Here is a 21,796-nt window from a genome sequence, read left to right on the forward strand (position 1 = left end):
TACGCTGCGCCTGAAAGTACTGCCCCTTGATGCTGATTGGTCCTGTCACTGTCTAACCAGGCCCAAGATAAGAGCTTTGCCAGTAAAAAACATGGAAACCAGCGAATCTATTTGCTTTGCAAGGTTACCTTAATGTCTTATTTTAATTTTAAAAACTCACAGACAGTTTAGTGGACAGGTCAAAAGTCATCTGCACCTTGCAATATGAGTCATTAACCTTTTTACTGTGCCCTTATTTCCTTTTCAGTCAATAACACGTTCCTTTTTTCCATGCAGCTCTGCATCCATACAGGAAGTCAATACCCTTGGCTTAGGATGGTAGAAAAATCCAAAAGGACACAAAAACAATTTCAAATGCAAAATAGTGGTATTTTAAAATGTGGCATAAAGAATGCTATTAATCATGATTAACTACAGAAATTCTGATAAATGATGATTAAAATTTTATTGTTTTACAGCCCTAGTCAGTATGATTTAGCATTTTTAGGACTTTAATGCTTTGAAAGTGGTTATAGAAACCTTACACGTTGTATTCAGGCACATTTAACATATACATTATATCCAGTATATTTGCCAGTCTGCTCTGATGCTTCTGTACATTTTTTGGAGCTTATAACCACAACAGTGGCTGTGAGAGACCTAACATGCAGCTGTTGCATTCTGATGTCAAAAATGAACTTTTACAATGTACGAAAGAGGCCACAACATTTGATCTTGTGATACCATTATTTATTTGTGTGTGAATTCATTTTCATTACAGTTAGGAGAGTGAGACTTGAATTTTAAATATTTACTCAGACACGTTTTTCCAACAAGTGTGTTCCACAAAAGAACAAGAATGAAATCAGCATAACCAGTCTCAACCTTCACATCTTTTCCATCTGACTAACCTGTGTGCTAAGCCTCAGTTGTGTTGCTTGGATTGTCTCCCAAGCCCCCAATAATCCCCTTCAGTGCTCACAAACTGTCAATTCCCTTTGATTGCATGCTTCAGATGGCTGATGCACCTTTGAAGGTAACATACAACAAAGTAGGGCGAAAGGCAGCTTGGAGGAGTCTGTTATAGTGCTGAACCATATACAGATCTCAAATACTGAAAGGCTGATGCTCTCACAAACGTCATCTGTTGCACTTAAAAGCACAGAGTGAAATATTAATAGCTCTGGGAGATTCAAATTGCTGAGTGAGTGCTGTGTCTGCATATGAACAGACAGATAGAGCAAGAAGAGAGGGCAAGTAAAGAGTATGTTGCTCTGACCGTGTCAAACCACTCACATCAGTACCCTAAAACAAATATCAAAAGAAGATCAGGTGGTTTTTGACAGTTTCCCAAAATACTCCCAGAGAGTCTTCTTATTTATTATCTGAACCATCATTTTGTCCTATCACTCGAGCCTCTTGCACAGAAAATCCCACAAACCTCCCACAAAAGGAACTGAATACAAACAACTCTATTTACTTGTATGCAGATGATGTTCTAGTGTAGTTAAATAACATGGTTCATTATGAGCATGCTTCATTTGACCACTCCTAAAAACTGGGATAAGAAGCATAATCTAATCAAATTATTTGGAATGGAAGACAACCAAGATTACAAAATCGCACTTTGTGCCAAAGTCTCAGGAGTGATTTGGTTTTTCCAATTTGAAGTTATATTATATATCGCTCACGCCCCGCCCCCTTTCCTCAGGGTGCTAATACTCACTCGATGGCTCCAGATTGAAAAAAGTATTGTTGTCCCATTTAAAGTAAATGAACTTTAATTTTGTGTTCTTTTTCTTCAGCTAACCTGGGGGCAATCTGGTCCCATAATATCTCACTCTATAAAAATATGGAAGTAGGCTGTTAAGTTGGGAAACTTGGATATATGATGACATAAACATACTCCAATTTTTAATAATCATCTCCTCTGCTTAGACCCATGTCCTTTTCATCTTGGTCTAATTGTGGTATCGCATGTAATTAATAAAGACGGTCTAAGACCCTTTGAAGACCTCAGAAAAGAAAATGATTTGCTATCAGCTTCTTTTTATTTTATTTGCAGCAGATTTTCAAGCCACTGAGGTCCCATGGAGAGCTGTGCTTCCTACTCACTCTCGTATAAATTTTATGTCCACTAAACTAAAGGTGTGAGTTTAGTGTCCAAAATGTGTAAGAAACTTCAGGAAGTTACGCGTCCATCTATGGGTGTGACCAAGGTTTGGAATCTGAACTTAAAGTGATCACAGGAACCCATTAACTCGGAAAAGCTTTAGGCTTTTGCAACTTCCATTACTGTAACGAAGTGAGGACCTATTTACTTAGACAAGCTACATCAGTGTCTTCTTTCAAATCCCTTTTTAAAACATATCTTTATCAGAAAACCTTCTTGTGAATTGCATTTTATCCACAAACCCTTGTCTACATGATTTTTTTTTTATCCACTGGTCTAGGTTTTTTATATATTTTCCCATTTTTGCTTTCCTTTTTTATTCTTCTATTTAATGCATCAAATTTGTTACTACAACTTGTTGAATCCTTTTACTTTTAAATCAATGACTATTTTTCTTTTTATTGGTTTTTCAGTGATGAACTTCAATGTTTTTGTGAAGCAGTTTGTAGCATTGGCTGCTATACAAGTGCTATACAAATAAACATTTGTATTATTATTATTATTATATTATTATTATTATTACATCTGATGTGAGACTATTTAGATATAGTACATCTGGTTTACAACCTTTGTTGGAAAAACTAAAAATGTTCGTCGACAGCCTTTTTTTCTATGACGAAAACTAGACTAAGACTAACAAAAATAGTTCTGTGATGACTAAAACTGACAAAAACTAGGTTGAGTTTTCGTCAAGATGACTAAAACTAGACTAAAATGTTTTTGAGTTTTTGTCGACTAAAACTAGACCAAAACTAAAAAGGGTAAAATCGACTAAAATATGACTAAAACTAAAATGCATTTAATCTAAAGACTAGGACTAAAAAGAAAAAAAAATTCTGCCAAAATTAACACTGTTCTGTATGAAGTTTGAACAAATCATAGAGAAGACTGATTCTTGTAGGCCTGACGGCTGCTAAAAGACTGTTGTGAGTTGCAAACCTCCACTTGAGCATGAGATAACGCTTTTGACTCTTCTTTTGCTGGACATGATTTACTTGGTAACCTTTATACTGGAAATAAAAACACTCGATCACAAAACAAGCATCTGAAGTATCACTAATAGCCTTGGAAGACTGCTCAATAATGCTGCACAACATGCAAGTTCCAACAGTTTTATCTTCCAACAGATTTAAGGTAACTAATATTAATGCCATGCTGATCGACATGATAAGTTGCGACAAATGTGCCCGTAAAATACAAGCAAGAGGGTCGAGATTATTCTTTTCCTCACTTCACCATACATCCTGTATCTCTAGCACTATGCCATGAAATCTCGCAAGATCTGGAATAAGACTGCTGTGGAGTGGATGTGGTTTTTGAGCACTTCAAGATTAAATAGAAAAGATGATGAAAAGATCAGAGATACAGCAGAGATGCCGCTGTGGAGGCCAAGTGGAACAATCAATGGACCTTCACAAATCAGACCTGAATCTGTCAGTCAAAGCCACTAACACATGTCACCTTCTATGCTGTTTTTCACTCATACTTGCATCAGCTTAATGAGCAATTCTGTTGAAAAACAACAAGGCAGACAGAGATTTACACTGAGAAATCAAATAAGTCTCAGAATAGGAAGATCATTATTTCTGCTATCAGCCGTAAGACAAAAACACAACAACCATTCTAACTTACATGAACACACACTCTCACATGCACACAGAAATAAAACTCATAAAACACAACCACAGTTACAAACGGTGTTTTCCTTTAAAAGTCACAGCCAAGAGGGCATCACAACTTCAGGAAAGCAACAAAACCTCATCTGCCACATCAGTGTGACAGGAAGCACAAAGCTTTTCCAGCTGGAAACACACTTCAAAAATGAAATGAGAAAGATTTACAAAGAATAATAAAGCATTAAGCATGAAAGAAAATGACCGCAGCTGAGCAATAACAAAGAAAGGAAAATGGGAGCTTGAAAGAGACAGAGGAAAGGGATTTCCAGGATAAGTGTTACCTAGAAGGAAAAAGAAAGAGTGAGGGGTACAAAAAGTAATTCTGCTTCCTTTATCCCCAGCGAGGCGCTGTGTAGAATCCAAAGCCCTTTTAGATAAAAGCAAGAAAAGGGAAGAGCTGGAGGAGAGAGTAGAATTATTTGAGCTAAATATTTAGCAGAAAAGACAACACAGAGGACCACACAGACAAAATGAGCAACAAGAACACAAACAAATAGACATACATACAGAGCACTGAAGGTGCGGCTGGACGCCTTACCTGTTTGGCTAAGCTGAGAGGTACTCCGACTCTTGCGCGACATGCCAACCATGGCCTGCATTTTGGCACCAATGCTGGAGCGCCTCTTCTTGTCGTCAGTGCCTACCGTGCCAACTGCAGTGTCCGACTGGCTCCCGTCCGTCTTCTCCAGGTTGCACATATCCCCGCTGATGCTTGTGCTCTTGGTCATGTTTATCCCACCCGACGAGCCCATCTGCCTGTTTTTCATTTTGGATGCAAAGTCACTGTCAGCCACCACCATTGATAGGGGGCAGGCGAGGACAGATAAGAGGTAGGACAGGGCAGAGGAGAGGAGAGGAGAGGTCCATGGAGAGGAGAACAGTAGAGGTGATGTGAAAGGACAGATGGTGGAGGAGGAAGCAGGAGGTGTGGGGGTGAAAAGGAGAGAAGGACAGAGTTCAGGTCCAAGAGTTCATGACTTACAGTATGAATGAGTTTGGCCTTTAGGCTGGTCAGTTTTCAACTTGAAACTTAAGACTTTTAGAATTTTATCTTTTTTGACATGTGAGAATCATACAAAAATATGAATTAGGAGAAATTTTGAAGTACAACATGAGTCGATAGACTTTTTGTTTTCCCTGTTTTGTTTGCATCTTTGCAATACCAAAATATTTTTGTGCTGACACATGCAGATTGTGCAAATACTTTCGCGTGAGATACAACTTAGAATCACAGGAAACAGGCAGGCGACGTGCTTGAGTTTCTCGAAAGACTTTTCATCAGTGATGGCTAGGAAAAGTTAAAACTAAATTTTATTGTTCATGTGTTGTTTGGCCTTTCCTAAACCTAAAAGCTTTTCCTCTCCAAAGCTACCTTTGCAAAATTGATTTGTCTTTAAAGTGATTTAGATTTACAGGGTATGGCTATTATATAACAAGCTTGCACTTATGAGGATAAAACCACATGGTTCATAGTTACATAGAGAGTTTTATAATAAAGGTATTTATGCACAACTGCTGCAAGCTTTCAATAAGTTATGGAGACATTTTGGAACAAACTGATGGAACCCAAATTTTTGAAAAGAGTGATTGCATGCAATGAAACTTGGATCTTCCAATCTGATCCTCAGACAAAATTGCGCTGGAAAGCACTATCATCACCAAGGATGAAGAAAGCATGACAGAGCAAGTCTATATTCAAGACCATGCTGGTTGTTTTCTTTGACATCAAGGATATAATTCTGGAGGAGTTGGTTCAACGCTGAATCAACCGTATTACAGACAGGTTCAAAAAGTCTGAAGAAGGAGACCACAAATGTGGAAAAATTATTTAATTCTTCACTGAGACAAAGTGCCAGCTCACAGTGCGGTCTCGATAGAGCAGGTTCTGACCCAAAAACAAATCACAGTGCTTGATCACCCTCCCTATTCACCTGTGCATAAGGTGTTAATGGTAAAAATGATGAGATTTTAAAAACTGGCTTTACGAATCAAATTTCCATGTTGTTATCACTTATTTCATTTGCACTTATCTATCATAGCATACATAAGCAATATACTTTTAACCAGACAGCAAGATTTGGTGATTTTAAGCCCTACAAGCCACTCCTTCACTTTGCCTGTGACTTTTTCCTTTTTTTGAGTCTGTGTCAGAAGTTAAAGGGATATTACAGTATTTTTGAAGTTGGGTCATATGAGGTAGTTAGCAGTTGTAGTGGTATCAGCCTCCACTGATTTCAGAGAGCATTGCTCCTTTAGAAGGACTCACTGGTTGTACTGGCCAGGAAGCTAGGCTATACAGCGTAACAGATGGTACAGTTTCTCCGCTGACTTTAGAGAGTTTTTGGCAAAAATGGGCAACAGAATAATGTTAGCTCAAACATACGCACTTTGAAAAAATTCCAAGCATTCAATTCTTAACCTAGAAACCTCTGTTTTTGTCACTATTTGTAATGCTAACTTCAGCTACTGGATGCATTCTCTTGCATTGCAAGAGACCTTCTTAAAGGAGCAAAGCTTACTGAAATCACTAGAGGCTAATCTACTACTGCTAAATACCTCAGACAACTGACCTTCAAAAGTACTGTAATATCCCTTTAAGAGAAGAATGACAGAGGTTCTGAGACAATGGTCTGAAGAAAACCTTCTGAACTGCTTTCATCAGTGGAAGACCTGAATGCAGCGGTGTGTTGATGCAGAAGGGGAGTATGTGGAAGGAGAGAGACATTAAGAAATGCCTGTTTTAATAAAGCTGTGTCACAGAATTTGTCTTGTTTTTTTTTTTTTTTTAAGCCATACCTGTATGGAAACACCTTGGAGGTGGTTTAATTGGTGCAATCTACAAAAGTTAACTGACCATAATGATGAACCAGTGTGACGTTTTGAAGTTCTGCTTTCCTACCATAAAACTGGGGGATTTTTGTTAAAGGTAAGTTCATGCTGTTTAGTACTTCCTGCTATTTTACTCTTTTGAATGCAGAACTAACTTGCAATTTTTCTGTCCCTGAGCCACGACCACACATCCACTACTTTTACACTCAAGTGGACACAAAAAGAAAAGTTGTCCACCATCAGCATTATTCTCCAGCTAACTGTAACGGAAAGAAAAGAGGCCAGTGTCCAAATTAGGCTCTTATTTTAGCTCTGCTAGGGAAATTATCTCTTAGAGACAAATTACATTCAGTATCACAGGCTCTGCATTCTTAATGGGATGAGTAGCATGTAGTGCCCCCGGGCTACTGTTCATTAATTAGAGTGCCCGACCTCCACCATGTAAGTGACTTGTAAAGACAACTTGTGGAGATATGTGGACTAAAATGAGAGAGAGAAAAAATGAATTTGAAAATTGACTCCATCAATTACTTCAATTACGTTCCTTCAAATTCTGATCTTTGATAACTGACGTTCATGACAGCTCTGCTGTGCAAGAATTAGAAAATCTTTATTCACCATATGTCCAACATTGGTTGGAAAAACTGGTTTTTGCAGGCAACAATATTTTATTACCCTGGCATTAAAATGAGAAATCTTTAAAAAAATCACATGAAGTCCCCAGTCTTTTCTGCCTTGTGATGCCTGTTTGAAAAAGAGAGAATCCCACCTCTTCAAACTAGGGTGGAAAAGAGACACTGCCATATCTTTTCTTCCAGGTATATATAGTGATATAAACTACAGAAATTATTTTAAATAAATGCTCTGATATTTTATAGACTTGAAAACTGAGTTTTAAAATTGTAATATTAGCCTCATAATAAAATGATGTTGGATTTCAGGTCCATCCCATCTTCAGCCTGCATAACGTGAGAAAAAAATCTTAATGAGCAAAACTCTCTCTCAGTATTGTGAAAATAAATGAACTTATGTCAATGACTGTGTTAGCTTAAGCTATCGCCGTTTGCAGCAGGTTTCTTATGAATCAAAAACAGATTTTACAGGTAAATTTCCAGCTGCTACTCTGAGGGTATCTTAAAGCTTGAGCTTCATCTGGCTGCAAGAAAGCTGAGTGAGAGAATGTCTGATGTGAACATGCTTGCTTGTTTGTGTAGAATGACGCTTTCCCATTTATTGTGATTAATTCAGACTTTTGCATTTATTCCATAAACTTATTTTGCAACAACAACATAATTGCAGTTTATAGTGCTGCGATGCAATATCACATTTGGAGCATGATGCTTGCTAAGCATTTTGCTTTGGTTGTGTTACATGTCCCATTGTGCTAACAGTGGAGTTAGAATTCTGCAAAAAGGCACACATCTCGCTCCTCAGTCTGCAGTGTAAATCTATAAATGGCAGTTCTAATGCCATAGGTTCTGTTATGGAGCAGCCTGTACTTCAGTGCATAAATATTAAATGACTATGGAGGGGAATAGAGCCTTTAATCAGGTCATTCTACCCAGAGGCTTTGAAGCAGACTCCAAGGGTATAGACTTCTCACTGTTACATGACAGGTGACATTCCAAAATATGCCCTTTCACTATCAGCATGGGAATGTTGCATTTCATGTGGTCATCTCATGGGGTGATAATACTGCCTTTTCAGTTACACTACAGACAAGCACAACACTAAGGTCAGGGAGACTGGGATACCATTGCTACTACAGTTTTTTCCTATTTTTAGTTGTAGTTGGATGAGCACAGAAGGTCACATGGATAGAGACAAGTAGAAACTTAAGTTGCATGATACAAACCAGCAGTGGTTGGTTAATTACCCCCCAGCAGGGGGTCATAATGTCTCAGAGATGGACCAGGACCAGACTTAAAAATCCATCTTTATCTATGGCCCAGCCACTTTTACAAGTCTGGCGTTGCTGCATGTCAGCGACTTGTAATCAAATTTGTTTGATATTTTAATTTTGATAACAAGGTAAATGTGTGTGTAGAGCCAACAGCACAGCTGTGCTAAATACTTAAGTAATAAATCAGTTAAAAGCCTCTTTTGTGCTCATCTTGGTTTTCAGTAAGATGCTAATGCATTCTGAAAAGGCCTTTAACTGGCTAACAGAATTAGCCTTGCACAGTGGCGATTTTAACTTGGAACATTTTTTTTCTTAACACACTTAACAAACGACACCGTAAGCCAAACTCTGTGGAGACAACTTAAAAAGTGCTGCTTTGTCCTTCTACTCTGGTCTACTGCTCTGATCTATCCTAATGAACAGTCTGCTTCGATCTCATGACACCGCATGACTCGCTTTTTATGTCTCAGTTCATCTCTGCACTTTGTGGCGGTGCTGTTTGATGCGCTTGGGGCGGATTAGTCCTGTGCCCTGTTAATGCTCCTGTCTCATATGGAAGAGAAGCAAATGGGCATGAAATCTGATTTATCTTTAAAAATTTCAAAGCTTTTATCATGTATGTGTATGCTTTTGTTGACTTATGTTTCGTGAAGATGGGGCAGATTATTCTTCTTTTTGCTCCTTTTCATTCAAAGTTGAAGATTTTACGTTGGATATAAATCGTTTTGTGTGGTTTATTGAATGACATATATGTGCAATTTATTAAGAGAGTCAACAGCCAAAGAGAAAAATCACACAGCTTTAGACAGAGTCTGTTCTCACACTGTAAACACTAACATCAATTTTACTCAGAAACACTGAGTACAATTAATTCATTTTTTGTAAGCTGTTAGAAACACTTATTTTAAACAAATTAGTTATACTCTGTGGGCACAAAGGCAAAAGAACTTGATTTACTAAAGTTATCTTGTTTTAAACAAATTAAGCATTTAGAACTTGCAACTGTTTTCTCTTTGCTGTCAGAGTGTACAGTAAAGGAGGTTAAAAAAGTTCATTTGTGTTTAGTTATAAATCCAAAGCAGCTATTTCAGAATTTATGAAACTCTTTTTTTTAGTTTTGAGTTAACAGTACTTGACAATTTGAGTATTTTTTTGACCTTGTACTCAAATTATTTGACTATCATCCTCTTCTCTGCATAGTTTTCCCAGAATGCTTTTGGGCATTTAAACCTAGGCATAGGAATTAAGAACTGGTTCCAACTGGTTCAATCTGTCGACATCATTTACTTTTAACATTAATGATTCCCTTAACAACGCCTTACACGTGCCTTTAATGAACACAGCCTCACAAGAGGCAGTCAGCACAACAAGAACAGAGAAGTCGAGGAAGTAAACATGGCGGGCAGTCGCAAAAACAGACCAAAGCTGTCCAAAGTGTGGCTTCATTTCTCAAAAAGTGACATGAACAGCACAATGTAAAATGTCTAACAGTGATTTTATGCTAGGCATGCATGTTTGATATGAGACTTGATAACTGCATCGATATCAATAGAATCCCATCACTTCCCACCTTTTGCACTGCATGTGAAGTTACTGTCTCAGTTGCAGAGGCCCTGCCTACAGGGAGCAATGCTAATGACATCGTCAGCGTTAATGAATGTTGGATGGCATGCCAAACAGTAATGAGACATCAGCGGCTGGTTCAGTGGGTCACTAATAAACATTGTTGCTTAATTAGCCTGTGGAATGTGGAATGGTACCTTAAAATGTCTTATCATTTTTTTCAGCAGACTTAATCTTATTGAATTAGATGTACTGCACAATCAAAGTCAATGATTTAGCTTAAGTACTGCAAACTGGAATGCTTTCAACTTTTCAATCTCAGTTTTGAACACTTAAAATTATTAATTTCAAACAAGTATTGCACACTAAAAATAATGAATTTAGCATCAATATTAATTACTCAGAAATATTAAGTTAGCATTATTGCAACACATTTAAAATAACATTTTTTTTCTACAGGACAGATAATACATTTTTTCTGTGTAACTGTATATAATCTATCTAAGCCTTTTACACTTGAAATGTATGTTTATATTCTAAATCAAATTTAGAATATTATTTTATGAAGGCCTGTCATTCTCCTTGTGTGGAATGGAGAGACATGTTCTAGCGCCCTCTGTGGACCATCTGCCACTGTTACAAACACTACTGGCCAAAAAACAAATGTATAAAAACAGTTATTCATGGTTGTTTTAACGCTCTTTTTCCTCCGTACAGGTCTTGGCATCTCAGCTACTCGCTGTGTAAAGTGCTTACTTAGGAAACTGGTACTCTTCTGGGATTTCTGAATCTCAACCTCAGCCTGAGAGCACAGTGTTCCTTACCATGCAGACTGCTCACTGGGCTTTTTAATAAGGACAATGTGTTCTCAATGCAAGATAAGATTCAGAATGTTTTTGTTCTAACACAAGTCTTCATATCTTACTATTTTAAAGAAGTGCTTTACATGCTGTGGGCAAACAAAGATCATACATCCTCCTGGGAAGACTAAGTAACCATTGGAACTTTACTAACAGACCGAGCATTAAGTTTACACTGTGTAAAAACAAGAAAACTTTAATTCTATCATCTAATAAAGGTGCATTACCACAAATGATTCAGAAACACTGTGTATGTCGTAGTAACATGTTAAAGCACAAATCTGTTGTCTATCTACCTTCAGTCTTGTGTTTTTATGTCTAAACTTGTGACAGTGTTTTGACAGCTAAATATCAAATACTGTTTGTGCATTAATAAAGTATGCAGAGCACTTCATGAACCCCTGCACAAGTCATCCTGTTCACCTTTTACCGACAGGAACACTGACTCTCTATCAGGTGAGGCAGAAAAACAAGTTACCATGGCAACTGTTTCCTCAGCCAGAACATTGGCTTAGCGTACACGCCTGTCAACACAGCTCTTAAGTTTGTCATCAGACACTGCAGTGATTACTTCAAACATGACGCTCAAGTTAAATTACCATAATCAGCCAAACAGGTAACTGGCATACACGAGCCTTCCTCCTTTTACTAGACAAGCTGTGGTTGAATGAGTTGGTTGTAGCAGGTGGTCATAGTAAACACTGACTCTTTTCTTTTCTGTCATCATAATCAGCTTTTCTTTCACATCACTGGTCTTTGCCATACTTCAAATAAATGTACAATTACTTGGGCTGCAACCTGATATGAGCGAGTAGCAGAGATGTGTGATTTAAAGGTGCCACTGGGTGGCTTCTTCCATACTGGAGATCACTGGACATGACATAAGCACAGAGCATGCAACATGCATGCATTTGCTTCTCTGTGCAGTCACAGGGGTAGAAAACATATGGCTGTCAGGATGCTAAATGTATACAGGCTTGTTTAATGTGTAGCAGCTATATAATCCCACTGTGACCTTGATATAAAGGAGATGAATCATAAAGAAATGTAACTAGTAGCAATGCCTGTGTCAGATCAACCTGCTTCTATACAAAAAAAAAAAGCAGAACAGAGAATAAAAAGTACAACTTTAACCACTACAAATCAATATTCTGACTATTCTCATCAATCCCTGATAACTAAAACTGTCCTGCATTTATTGTTAACTGTACAGGCTTCTGTGAACGTCATCACTGGCAGATGTTGCATAACAGCAAATCAAAAACAGTTCCTGTGTTTATTTAATTCCAAACAGTAAGCATCAAAATGCTAATATAGTGAGAAACAACTTTTGTGTCTTTTTTCAAATGAATCATTTTAGGTTTATGGAGCTGATTTTTGCTACTTTGATAACCTGCAGTCAAAAGCGTCCACTGGAGAATTTTGTATTTATTGGATGTGTTGCACTTAAAAAAAAAAGGTTTTAGAGTACTTAGATCACTTTTTTGTTTTTACAAGTAATGGAACATTTCAATTCAAGTATTATAGTAGTTATTTTCATATCAAAGTATTTAGTTACTTATAAAATGCTTTATTTGCTTTTTTGTTTCCACAAAAAGGACATAAATTTTGCATCTGCACTGTTTCTGTTTCTCTTTGACTTGACTGCATGTAACTGTGGTACCTGTGGGAGGTAAATCTACAGGTGTGTCAGTGTGCAGCTTAGGGAGCTGAGATTAAGAACAGCATTTCCTTTGAGGGAATATCCCACATTATGTATAATCTACGTACAGAAGGGACAATAATAATGTTCTTAGGCTTTTATTTCCCCATTCGGCTAAACGCCAAGTGAAATTCTGTTAAACCGACTAGTCAAAAGAGAAGAAAATACTTAGAAAACAATTAAATTCATCACAGGGTCACTACGTTAGCGGGTGTGATCCTGATATACTGTGTAGAGCGTAGCTAACATAAGCAGCTAGCGCCACCAGCCTTCTTTCCTCTCCATATCTCGCTTTGATATGTGGCCTCTTTTCACTTCAGTTGAGTAGTAATATGTAAGTTCAACCCTCTACAGCCTACAGACCATACATTTCCATTTATTACTTACTAAACTGTCATACTGCGCTGGTCTTACTACACTCTAACTGCTAAGCTTGTGAACGCTCATACAGGAAGGGAGCGGCCTTTAACTGAAGCTACAGCGGCTTCTAGTGGCAGGAGGTTCTTTACAGTTTAAAGGAGCAGTATGTAGGTAATTAGTTTAACTGGCTTGTAAATCTCACACTGGCTAATTTGATAAACAAATTTAACCATTTAACTGTGCACATCCTGAGACAAGAACAGTGTCATGATGAAATGTAGTTCAAAACCTCATTTTGAAATTTTTTTGATTGAAACACCTGTTCCTTAATAAAAACATTACATTACATTCAAAGGCTGATGTACAGTTTACTCTGTGCCGCTACAACAGAGGTACAAGAAAATTTAAAAGGGTTTTAATGTTTACTAATGCAAAAGTTCTCATTTGTGTATGTAATGCAGTAATGTGACACCTTTAAATGGCAGTAATGTTACTTTAAGCGTAAGGTTACCCAACACTGTTCCTTTAAGGAGCTGAAACTAGGCAGTTGTTAAGGTAATTATACGAAGAAAGATCTGAAATAACTCATCACACATCCCATCAGATACTATTTTACTTTTTGACTGACTAGCAGGTTAACTGGTGACTATATATTGGCCGTAGGGGTGAGTGTGAGCGTGCCTGGTTGTTTGTCTCTATATTACAGCCCTGTGATCAACTGGCGATCAGTCCAGGATGTACCCCGCCTCTCACCCAATGACAGATGGGATAGGCTCCAGGCCCTGGTGACTCCCAGCAGGATAAGCGGTGTCGAAAATGAATGAATGGACTGACTATTATTCAAGCTTCAATTTCCCTTGTTATTTTTATTGTTATTTATTTATATTTTATTGAGAGCTGTTGTATCAGAGAATTTAAAAAAAGGCATTCAATGCTATTTTTTTATAAAACCAGTACAGAAAGCTGCCTGATCTTGATTTACATATCCTTCATGGCGTCACATGTAGTCCAACAGTGTAAGAAGTTCAAGACATCATCATCACAAATCTTTGTCTTCTTTTACTGACTTTTACTTTTGCTTCATTTCCATTTTATTTGTACAGCACATTTAGCATGATTATAAACTCAGTTTGCTTAGAAATTTTTTTTCAAAACTGTCCTTAAACTCTTTCATTTGGCAAGAGATTTGAGTTCTGCTAAAAGTGGTAAAAGTTCTGTATAGGGTTTTTAAACATCTGATCAATTCATAGCTACTTAATAAAATGGGCTACATTATTTTACAAAAGCTTTGCATTGTTTTTCTGCACAGATATCTTCAGACAGTTAACTCTCCAAGCATCACCATGAACCTGACATGTGCTAAATGCCTGGTTAATTCTTTCCTCTTGCAGGTGAAACAATAATTTAGACTCAGTCTGGATGTTTGGTAGAATGCAAAGTATTTTCTTTTTGTCATCTTTGTACTATTTTCTCACATGTTGTCCTAGAAAAGCAGAATATGCAATGAATCACATGTGAAATATAGATTTATACTGTAGCTGTCATGAAGGGATTGGGGTTGATCACACAGATAAGAGCTGTCAGCGCCTTAAAGTCGGACAAATCCAGCTCACTTTCAGTCAAGATGAAAATGTTGTTTGAAATTGGATTATTGTAACTGAATTCAAATGCATCTTCAGAATGAATTTGACATGGCAGGTTTTTAATTTTAATGCGGTTACTTGGTGACTTCACTGAAAGTGAATTAAATGCTGGATGACAGTCTAGGTGTGAGGGTTATGGTGTTACACAGAGATAAGAAAAGGTCCTTGGCAAATTGAGGAATCTCTGAAAGGAGTGCTGGGGGATTGGGTTGACAAGTTGCAGGTGCAGGCAAAACTGTTGGACTCAGACAGCATGTTAAAAAGCACAAGAAAACAGAGACACAGCATCCAAAGCACTGAGCGGCACAGACAAGACAGTAAAGCAACGCAGACTGCAGCCTAAATTGACAACGCTGTAGTGCCTCATTCATTTTGAACTTTTTTAGCCCTAGCCTGTTTCTAAAATTGCCCCACATAGTTACCATACCTGTACATCTGCAGGCAGTCTGAACTCATATTTCTGCCATCTGCATTTAGCCTCGTGCACTTGTAGACTTCGTCCTCTTAATCACAGTGTTTACTAGTGCAGCATTAATGGTAGATGAGGGTGTAGCTCTTATCTTAATGTGTTTTCTCTCAAGTCCAGGAAGACACTAAGCAGTGCTCATGTGAGTAAGAGAAACTAACTGGGATCCTGCTGTGAATGTGATTTGATAGAGAAGACATCTTATTAGGAGACTGAGCTAAGCTTTGATCCTGCTGTGGGATTTCAAATTAACTTGCTCTTGAGTTTGCTCTTGACATACTTTATACTCCTGGTTCTTCAAGATTCAGACATTAAACTACACTCTCTCCTTAGGCAGAAATAAAATGCTCCCTAGGTGAACGTTGCCCTGATATTCTATAACAAGAGTTCCATGCATTGACTTTAAAAGTAAAGGTTAGCAGACATGACTGTAATCAAAATGAACTGTAATCTATACAGTTCAAAAGAAACTTGAATTCCCAAGTAACCAACTCATTGCTTTTACTTTCAAAGTACCATGCCCTGCCCTGTACCATGCTGAAGCACGCTTCCTTCCTTCATCAGGCCCATTTACACTTCTTCAAGCCAACACTGTAAGACCGAATGGTTAAAGGTTGTTAAAATGAGTTTTGGCAAATCCAAAAATAGCTATTTCAATTCTATTTTTTTGAGCTGATGAACACATTTTAGTTTTTTAGACGGCTGTCAAGATGAATTAGCACACTAATATTTTTAAATCACAATTAATCGCATGCTTTATTTTTGCCTTCAAGTAGCTTTGGTTAAGCCACTGCAATGTCTCCCTGCAGCCACAGTGATGTAAGAATAAGTCCACCATTGCTCTTAGTTACCCAATCTTTTTTTAAGTTTTAAAAACTCAGAGACAGTTCAGTGGACAAGACAGGGGTCACCTGAACCTTGTGTTATCAAACATCTACCTTTTACTGTGCACATTTATCCTTTTCAGTACATGACAAGTTCCCATTCCTGTGGTTTGTTTCGTGGTGATATCTTCAATTTATTTAAAAGAAGCAGTTTTGTATCAAACTAGAAGTCAGCTACAGTTAGTTTAAGACAAAAATCTTAAATGACACCAAAACAGATTTTAATACAAAACAAGGAAAATTCTGAATTGAAAAGAGAGGGTTAATTAATTGTGATTAACTACAGAAATCCTGAGATTAATCGCAATGACATTTTCAATCCTTTGACTGCCCTGGTTTTAACAGTACTCTAACATTCTAAGTATTTTTTGTCATTGTGCTCAAATTATTTGACAATCATTTCTTCATCTGTAGAGTTTTCCCAGAATGCATTTCGGGATTTGACACTTTTGCATCAAGGGGGAAAGTTACTCACTGTCCCGACTGTAGGAAGCAACTATTTTAACTCATTTTGCCACTAACTGCCTATTGTTGTCTCTGTTAACCAGTTATTGCCACTGTTAACCCCTGTCACCACTTTTAATGCCCATTTTTGCCGATTATAACTTCAATGGGCAATTTTCTACGCCCTTTTTTGAACTTTTAAATTAATTTTTGCCAGTTGTAACCAATTTCACCACTTTTTCCACCAGTTTTTTTTTTGTAATCCTCACCATCTCTGCCACCATCTGCCTATTGTTGCCTATGTAAACCCATTTTTGACACTACTAACCCCTTTTCACTACATTTTATGCCCATTTTAACCATAATTAGCTAATTTAATGCCCCTTGTTGCAACTTTAAATTCATTTTTTCCAGTTTTAACCCCTTTCACCACTTTTACTGTCTGTTTTGGCCACTTTTAACCAATTTCTGCCAATGTTTGGCTGTCTTGACCCACTCTTGTCAATATTTAATCCTATTTCACCACCTTTTCACCCATTGTTCGCCACTTAAAACCCATTTTTTCCACTTTTAGCCTTTTTAAAGTCTCTGTTAACCCATCTTTGCCTCTTTTGATGACTTTTGCCATATTTTAACTTAATTTCACTAACTTTTATGACCATTTTAAAACCATTTTAATTTATTTTTTAAGGAATGGGGTTTACATTTTGTAGAAGCCTATGTACTATGGAATAAATTTAAACAAAAAGCTGTTTGGTTTGCTTTTTACTCAGGTAAAAAGTGGAATAAAGGAATCGCATCTAAACTTTACAATGGGCCCGTAGTTTGGCTGGGCCCCTGAAAGCTCTCCCCTTTATTCCCCTTATGGGGGGCCATGGTGGAGCTCATGCATGCTTCAGGACAGTACGTAATGCTTATTCTGAGTGTGCACCTTAATCCCTGCCCACTTGCACCTTAAGGTATAGTACCATGCATATATGTGTGGATTCACCTAAAAAAATGTATGAGATATGTATTTCTGAAGGCTGGACCACAATGCTCACATGAGCAGTGCATGTGTGTCAGTAAACTTTTCATTTCAGCCCCCATGTGAACAGGCTGTGAACAGCCACAAAGCATGCCTCAATCACGGCTCATTCTGCAGTTTGTTAAAGCAGAAGAATAGGAGCCTTGTTTATTTTTCCTTTGTGCTGGCCTGTTACTGCCAATAACAGATTAGTCACATCAATATAATACCTTTTTCTCCTTTCCATTGTCATTTACTGAACAATATATCAGACAAACCATGGGATAGGAAACAAAAGTAGCTTCTGACTAGCAGTAGTCCAATCAGATTTATGCGTCCATTAAATCTTACAATGATTTATATCAAAAGAAAAACAAACATGAAGTTGTTGAAGACATTAACAAAGGCTCGGCTGACCCACTGCCTGTCTGGACAATCTCACCATGTGAGCTGCAGCTGTTAGGCAGTAAGGCAGTTACTGGAGGCACGTGCTGCTCAAGGAACACTGTGGTGCTGGAAACCAGCTAAAGCATGTCAGTAGAGGTGAATTATTCAAATTTTAAATTTTGCTTTAATTTTCAAAAATCACAGCTTGGCTGTAGAAAATTGGTCAGCCAAAATAATCCTCAGACCTCTGAGTCAACTGTCCCCAGTATTTAAGACCAAAGACAGACAGTAAAACAGAGAATGAAATGTTTTTTAATTTCCTTTTTAACTGCCTCCCTGCACTGCAATGAAAAGTGTCATTATGTTTTTGTATTATTTTGGTGTTTTGCTGTTTTAGCACAAATGCTTGCTGCACTGTATACCCATTTTAGTAGCACCACTACAGAGTCAGCAGGCTGCATGAGTTTACAAAAAACGTGAACGATAATATTTCTCTTCTTTAGTATAAAAGGGGTTAACGGGGCCAGAGTTGCAAGGTCATCCAGATAAGTGATAGAGGATAGTCACTGCACTCATCTTTCCACACATAGTCAGTGGGACACTGGGGGATGTGGGTGTTTTTGTTAGTAAGAGTCCACAGTTTGAGGCTGCCACACGTGTTACCTGAGGTCAGTCTCTGAGATACTCCTCTGCTGCAAGTCGTCTTCTTTCTCAGCCAAATCCTCCTGATGCTCCTTGTCTGCGTCTACCTTCCCCCCTGATTCCTTCCTCTCTCCCTGTGTTCTCTTTTCTCTACTGGCCCTTTTCCCGTCTCCTCCTCCTCCCCCACCCATCTCCTCCTCCTCTAGCACTTCTTCTAGCTGCTCATCCCCCTCCCGTGACTGACTCCTCGATCGCAACTGGCTGAAGACGGACACAGACGTATGAGAGCGGCACATGCAAAGCAGAAAGAAAACCAAAAAGCATGAACATTGTCAACAACAAGAGAAAGAAAGACAAACACTGAGATGCAGCGCAGCCAAGATCAAAAGCAGACTGATTCAGAACAATACAAATCAGAAATGTAGACTTACAGAAAAACTGCATGCAAATGAATTAGTTTCCTGCTTTGATTTAAGACAACACTCAAAGAGATGCAATGTGTTTTATGTTACATGTGTGTTGCTAGATATGGACAGAAATCCCCTCAAAGCCCAGATGAGTAGAGTTCAATCATTTGGTTCCAGAATTTTCTAGAAAAGGAGCCAAACCTGAACTCAACATGCAGAGAAAATTGCAAAGACTAGGAGTTGCAATTTCCTCTTTTGGTTCAACCAGGTGCAAGCTATTTCAAAGCTGAAATGTTTTGCACTTGGCGTTATCAAAGAAAGACAAGGGGGTTTGTCCATTTCTGGTAACAGCTTAGGCGACTAAGACACAATTCACCAGCCACTGGTGTGGGCATTGGCCTACCGGATCTTTCGGTTTCCTTGCGGCCGTTCAGATTGGACAGACATGTAGCTCGTGCTGCTGAACCGAGAGGCACTACTTGTTCTCGAAACAGCGGACACGTCGCTTACATCACTGTCCGAAGACTTGGCCGACAGGTTATCTGAGCCCCGTGGATCTCTTCCTGAACGCTGTGAATTAAACAGAAACAGTACATAAATCAAAATGACTGCATTTCAAAACACATAAAAACGTGTCTTAATACACAGGAAATGTGAGTCTTCCTGGCTCACAGCTCGCAGATTACTATTTTTGTATGCAACACACCATATCTGAAATTCAAGTAATCTGTTTCTTCAAAAGAATCCATAGCTGTTGTATTTCCCTTCCTTTTTTGTTTCCCCCAAAGCAGCTGTATTCTTCCGGTTTCTTTCCTATTTGTAGACGTGTAGCTATGTACCTGCAGAAGGTAAGCCTACAGCTGTGAAAGGGAGCACACATAGTTAGTATTTTATTTGTGGAAATACCCCCACGTTCAATTTTGTGGTAATGAAATTAAAATCTCATGTTGCATTGTTTTCATTGAAACTGCTGTGCCTAACATGTTACATCTCTTCCCAGTTTATTGTCAGCATAATAATAAGCAATAAAGGTCAGACTGAATCTGTTATACTGTTTTAAGGCTGCAGATTTTGGGCAGTAAATACATTCAAAGGTAGATATACAGTAGGCTATGTACTATCTGGCCAATTAAACTGTGCAGCAAGTTTCAAAATAGTTACACTTTTTGGCTACGCAAAAGTTCTCTAACACCTTCCTTTTCTCTGTCTGTAATGCACTAATGTGGCAAGTTAGATGGTCACTCTGACTGAGCTCCAGAGATCCTGTGTGGAGATGGGACAATGTTCCAGGACAACCATCACTGCAGCCCTCCAATGACCTGGGTTTACGACAGAGTGGCTAGGTGGAAGCCTTTTCTCAGTGCAAAACACATGAAGGGGCCTGAATACTTTCTGAACGCACTGTATAACTGTAACAGCCCTATTTATTTAACATAGGGTGCTGACATTGTACATCTAAACTCAATATTGAAAGGCCTAATCTGACTCAATCCCAATCCAAGCAAATCTGAAATAATTTTGTGTTTCTATACATTTGTTTGTTTAAATTATCTAGAGAGGAGTAATCCTGCTTGTAAATTTGTTAATTTCTAATATATTATTGTCTTTTAAATCAAGATTAACCCTGTAACCTGTTTACTTAACCATAGGATGACTACTGATCATGTGACTGGTTGTAAATACATACAGTAAGTAGAAGGTGTAACAGTACACAAAAATTTCAGTTCAGTGCGCACCTTGGTTGTTAAGTCATTACGTTTTCCATATTTTAATTGAAGCAAATGCAACACAAAAAAGAAAATATTTATAGATTAAAATGAAATAAACAATATGAAACACATTTAAATTGAGGATAATGGTGCAACCTTGAATCATAAAGGCCTTCAACATATAAAAACAATTAAATTAATCATGCAAAAAGTTTTTTTGTGATTTTCACATTGATTTATTACTTTAATTTTCACTTTTTTTGACCAATGGGACCTATTGCAATTTTTCAACAACTTTTGAGCTGAGAAGGTGGTTCAACTCACGCCCCACTCATGGCCTACATTTACAGGTTCTAATTTGACCCACAAAACCAGTGCACTTATGCATTTATGCAAACAGCCCTTTATGAACTTCTCATGCCCAGTCATGAGAAGTTCATATTTTTGGTTGAAAGACAAAAGAAATTAATTTCTTTATTTTGGCTCAGTTAACTTTAACAGGTGTTCAAATCCTGGGTTTTCAAAAACGCTTATTAGAGTCAAAAGTCAAAGTCAACTTTAATGTCAATTCTACAAATTCTACAATTTGTACAGGACATAAAGAGGATTGAAATTGTCTCTCTCTCATTCACAGTGCAATATCAAAATAACATATAGTATATGTCAATAATATGGTGTAGATCAGTTTAAAAACTGTCTTAATGACTTTGTGTTCTCAGAAATTACCAGCAAGACACTGTTGAACTTCCAAAGTGAGCTGTTTGCTCTGTTTTTCTCCTAGTTACTTCACATTTGTGTTATAAGATTCAAAATGCTTTAATTGATCTGGTGAACGCGCTTTCAGCGACACATCATTGGAATAATGCCTGACCTACTTCTGTCAGATCCTTGTCTTTATCCACTGTTGTATTTCACAGGGAAACAAAGTGTTCTCAAACAGGAGATGTTTTAGCTGGAAGAATTCAGGCTGTTGCTATCGTTTGCTGTGGTTGTGTGGTTGCCAGGGCGGTGTGAGTTGTGCTCCCATTGTCCTGATTGGGTATGGATCTCTTGGTTTGGTACACGTACAGAAAGGCCCATACATAAATCAGTAGGGTACTAATACTCAAACATTTACATCCTTAGTACATAGCTTTGCATTTTGCACCTCCCTGGATGAAGGC

General features: G+C 37.9%; 1 protein-coding gene across 4 annotated transcripts in view; it reads right to left on the minus strand.

Moving 5' to 3' along the window:
• Nucleotides 1-21,796, minus strand: part of rims2a (regulating synaptic membrane exocytosis 2a) — a 247,893-nt gene that overhangs the window by 29,130 nt on the left and 196,967 nt on the right. For all 4 annotated transcript variants that reach the window (XM_041793381.1, XM_041793385.1, XM_041793383.1 and 1 more), the window contains 2 exons: nt 19,328-19,494; nt 4,367-4,611 (listed from right to left, as the gene is read on the minus strand). In XM_041793381.1, coding sequence (XP_041649315.1) covers nt 4,367-4,611; nt 19,328-19,494 — 412 coding nt within the window. The remainder of the gene's footprint in view (nt 1-4,366; nt 4,612-19,327; nt 19,495-21,796) is intronic.

This window comes from Cheilinus undulatus, linkage group 8 (genome assembly GCF_018320785.1).
Source record: "Cheilinus undulatus linkage group 8, ASM1832078v1, whole genome shotgun sequence".
Lineage (NCBI taxonomy): Eukaryota > Metazoa > Chordata > Actinopteri > Labriformes > Labridae > Cheilinus > Cheilinus undulatus.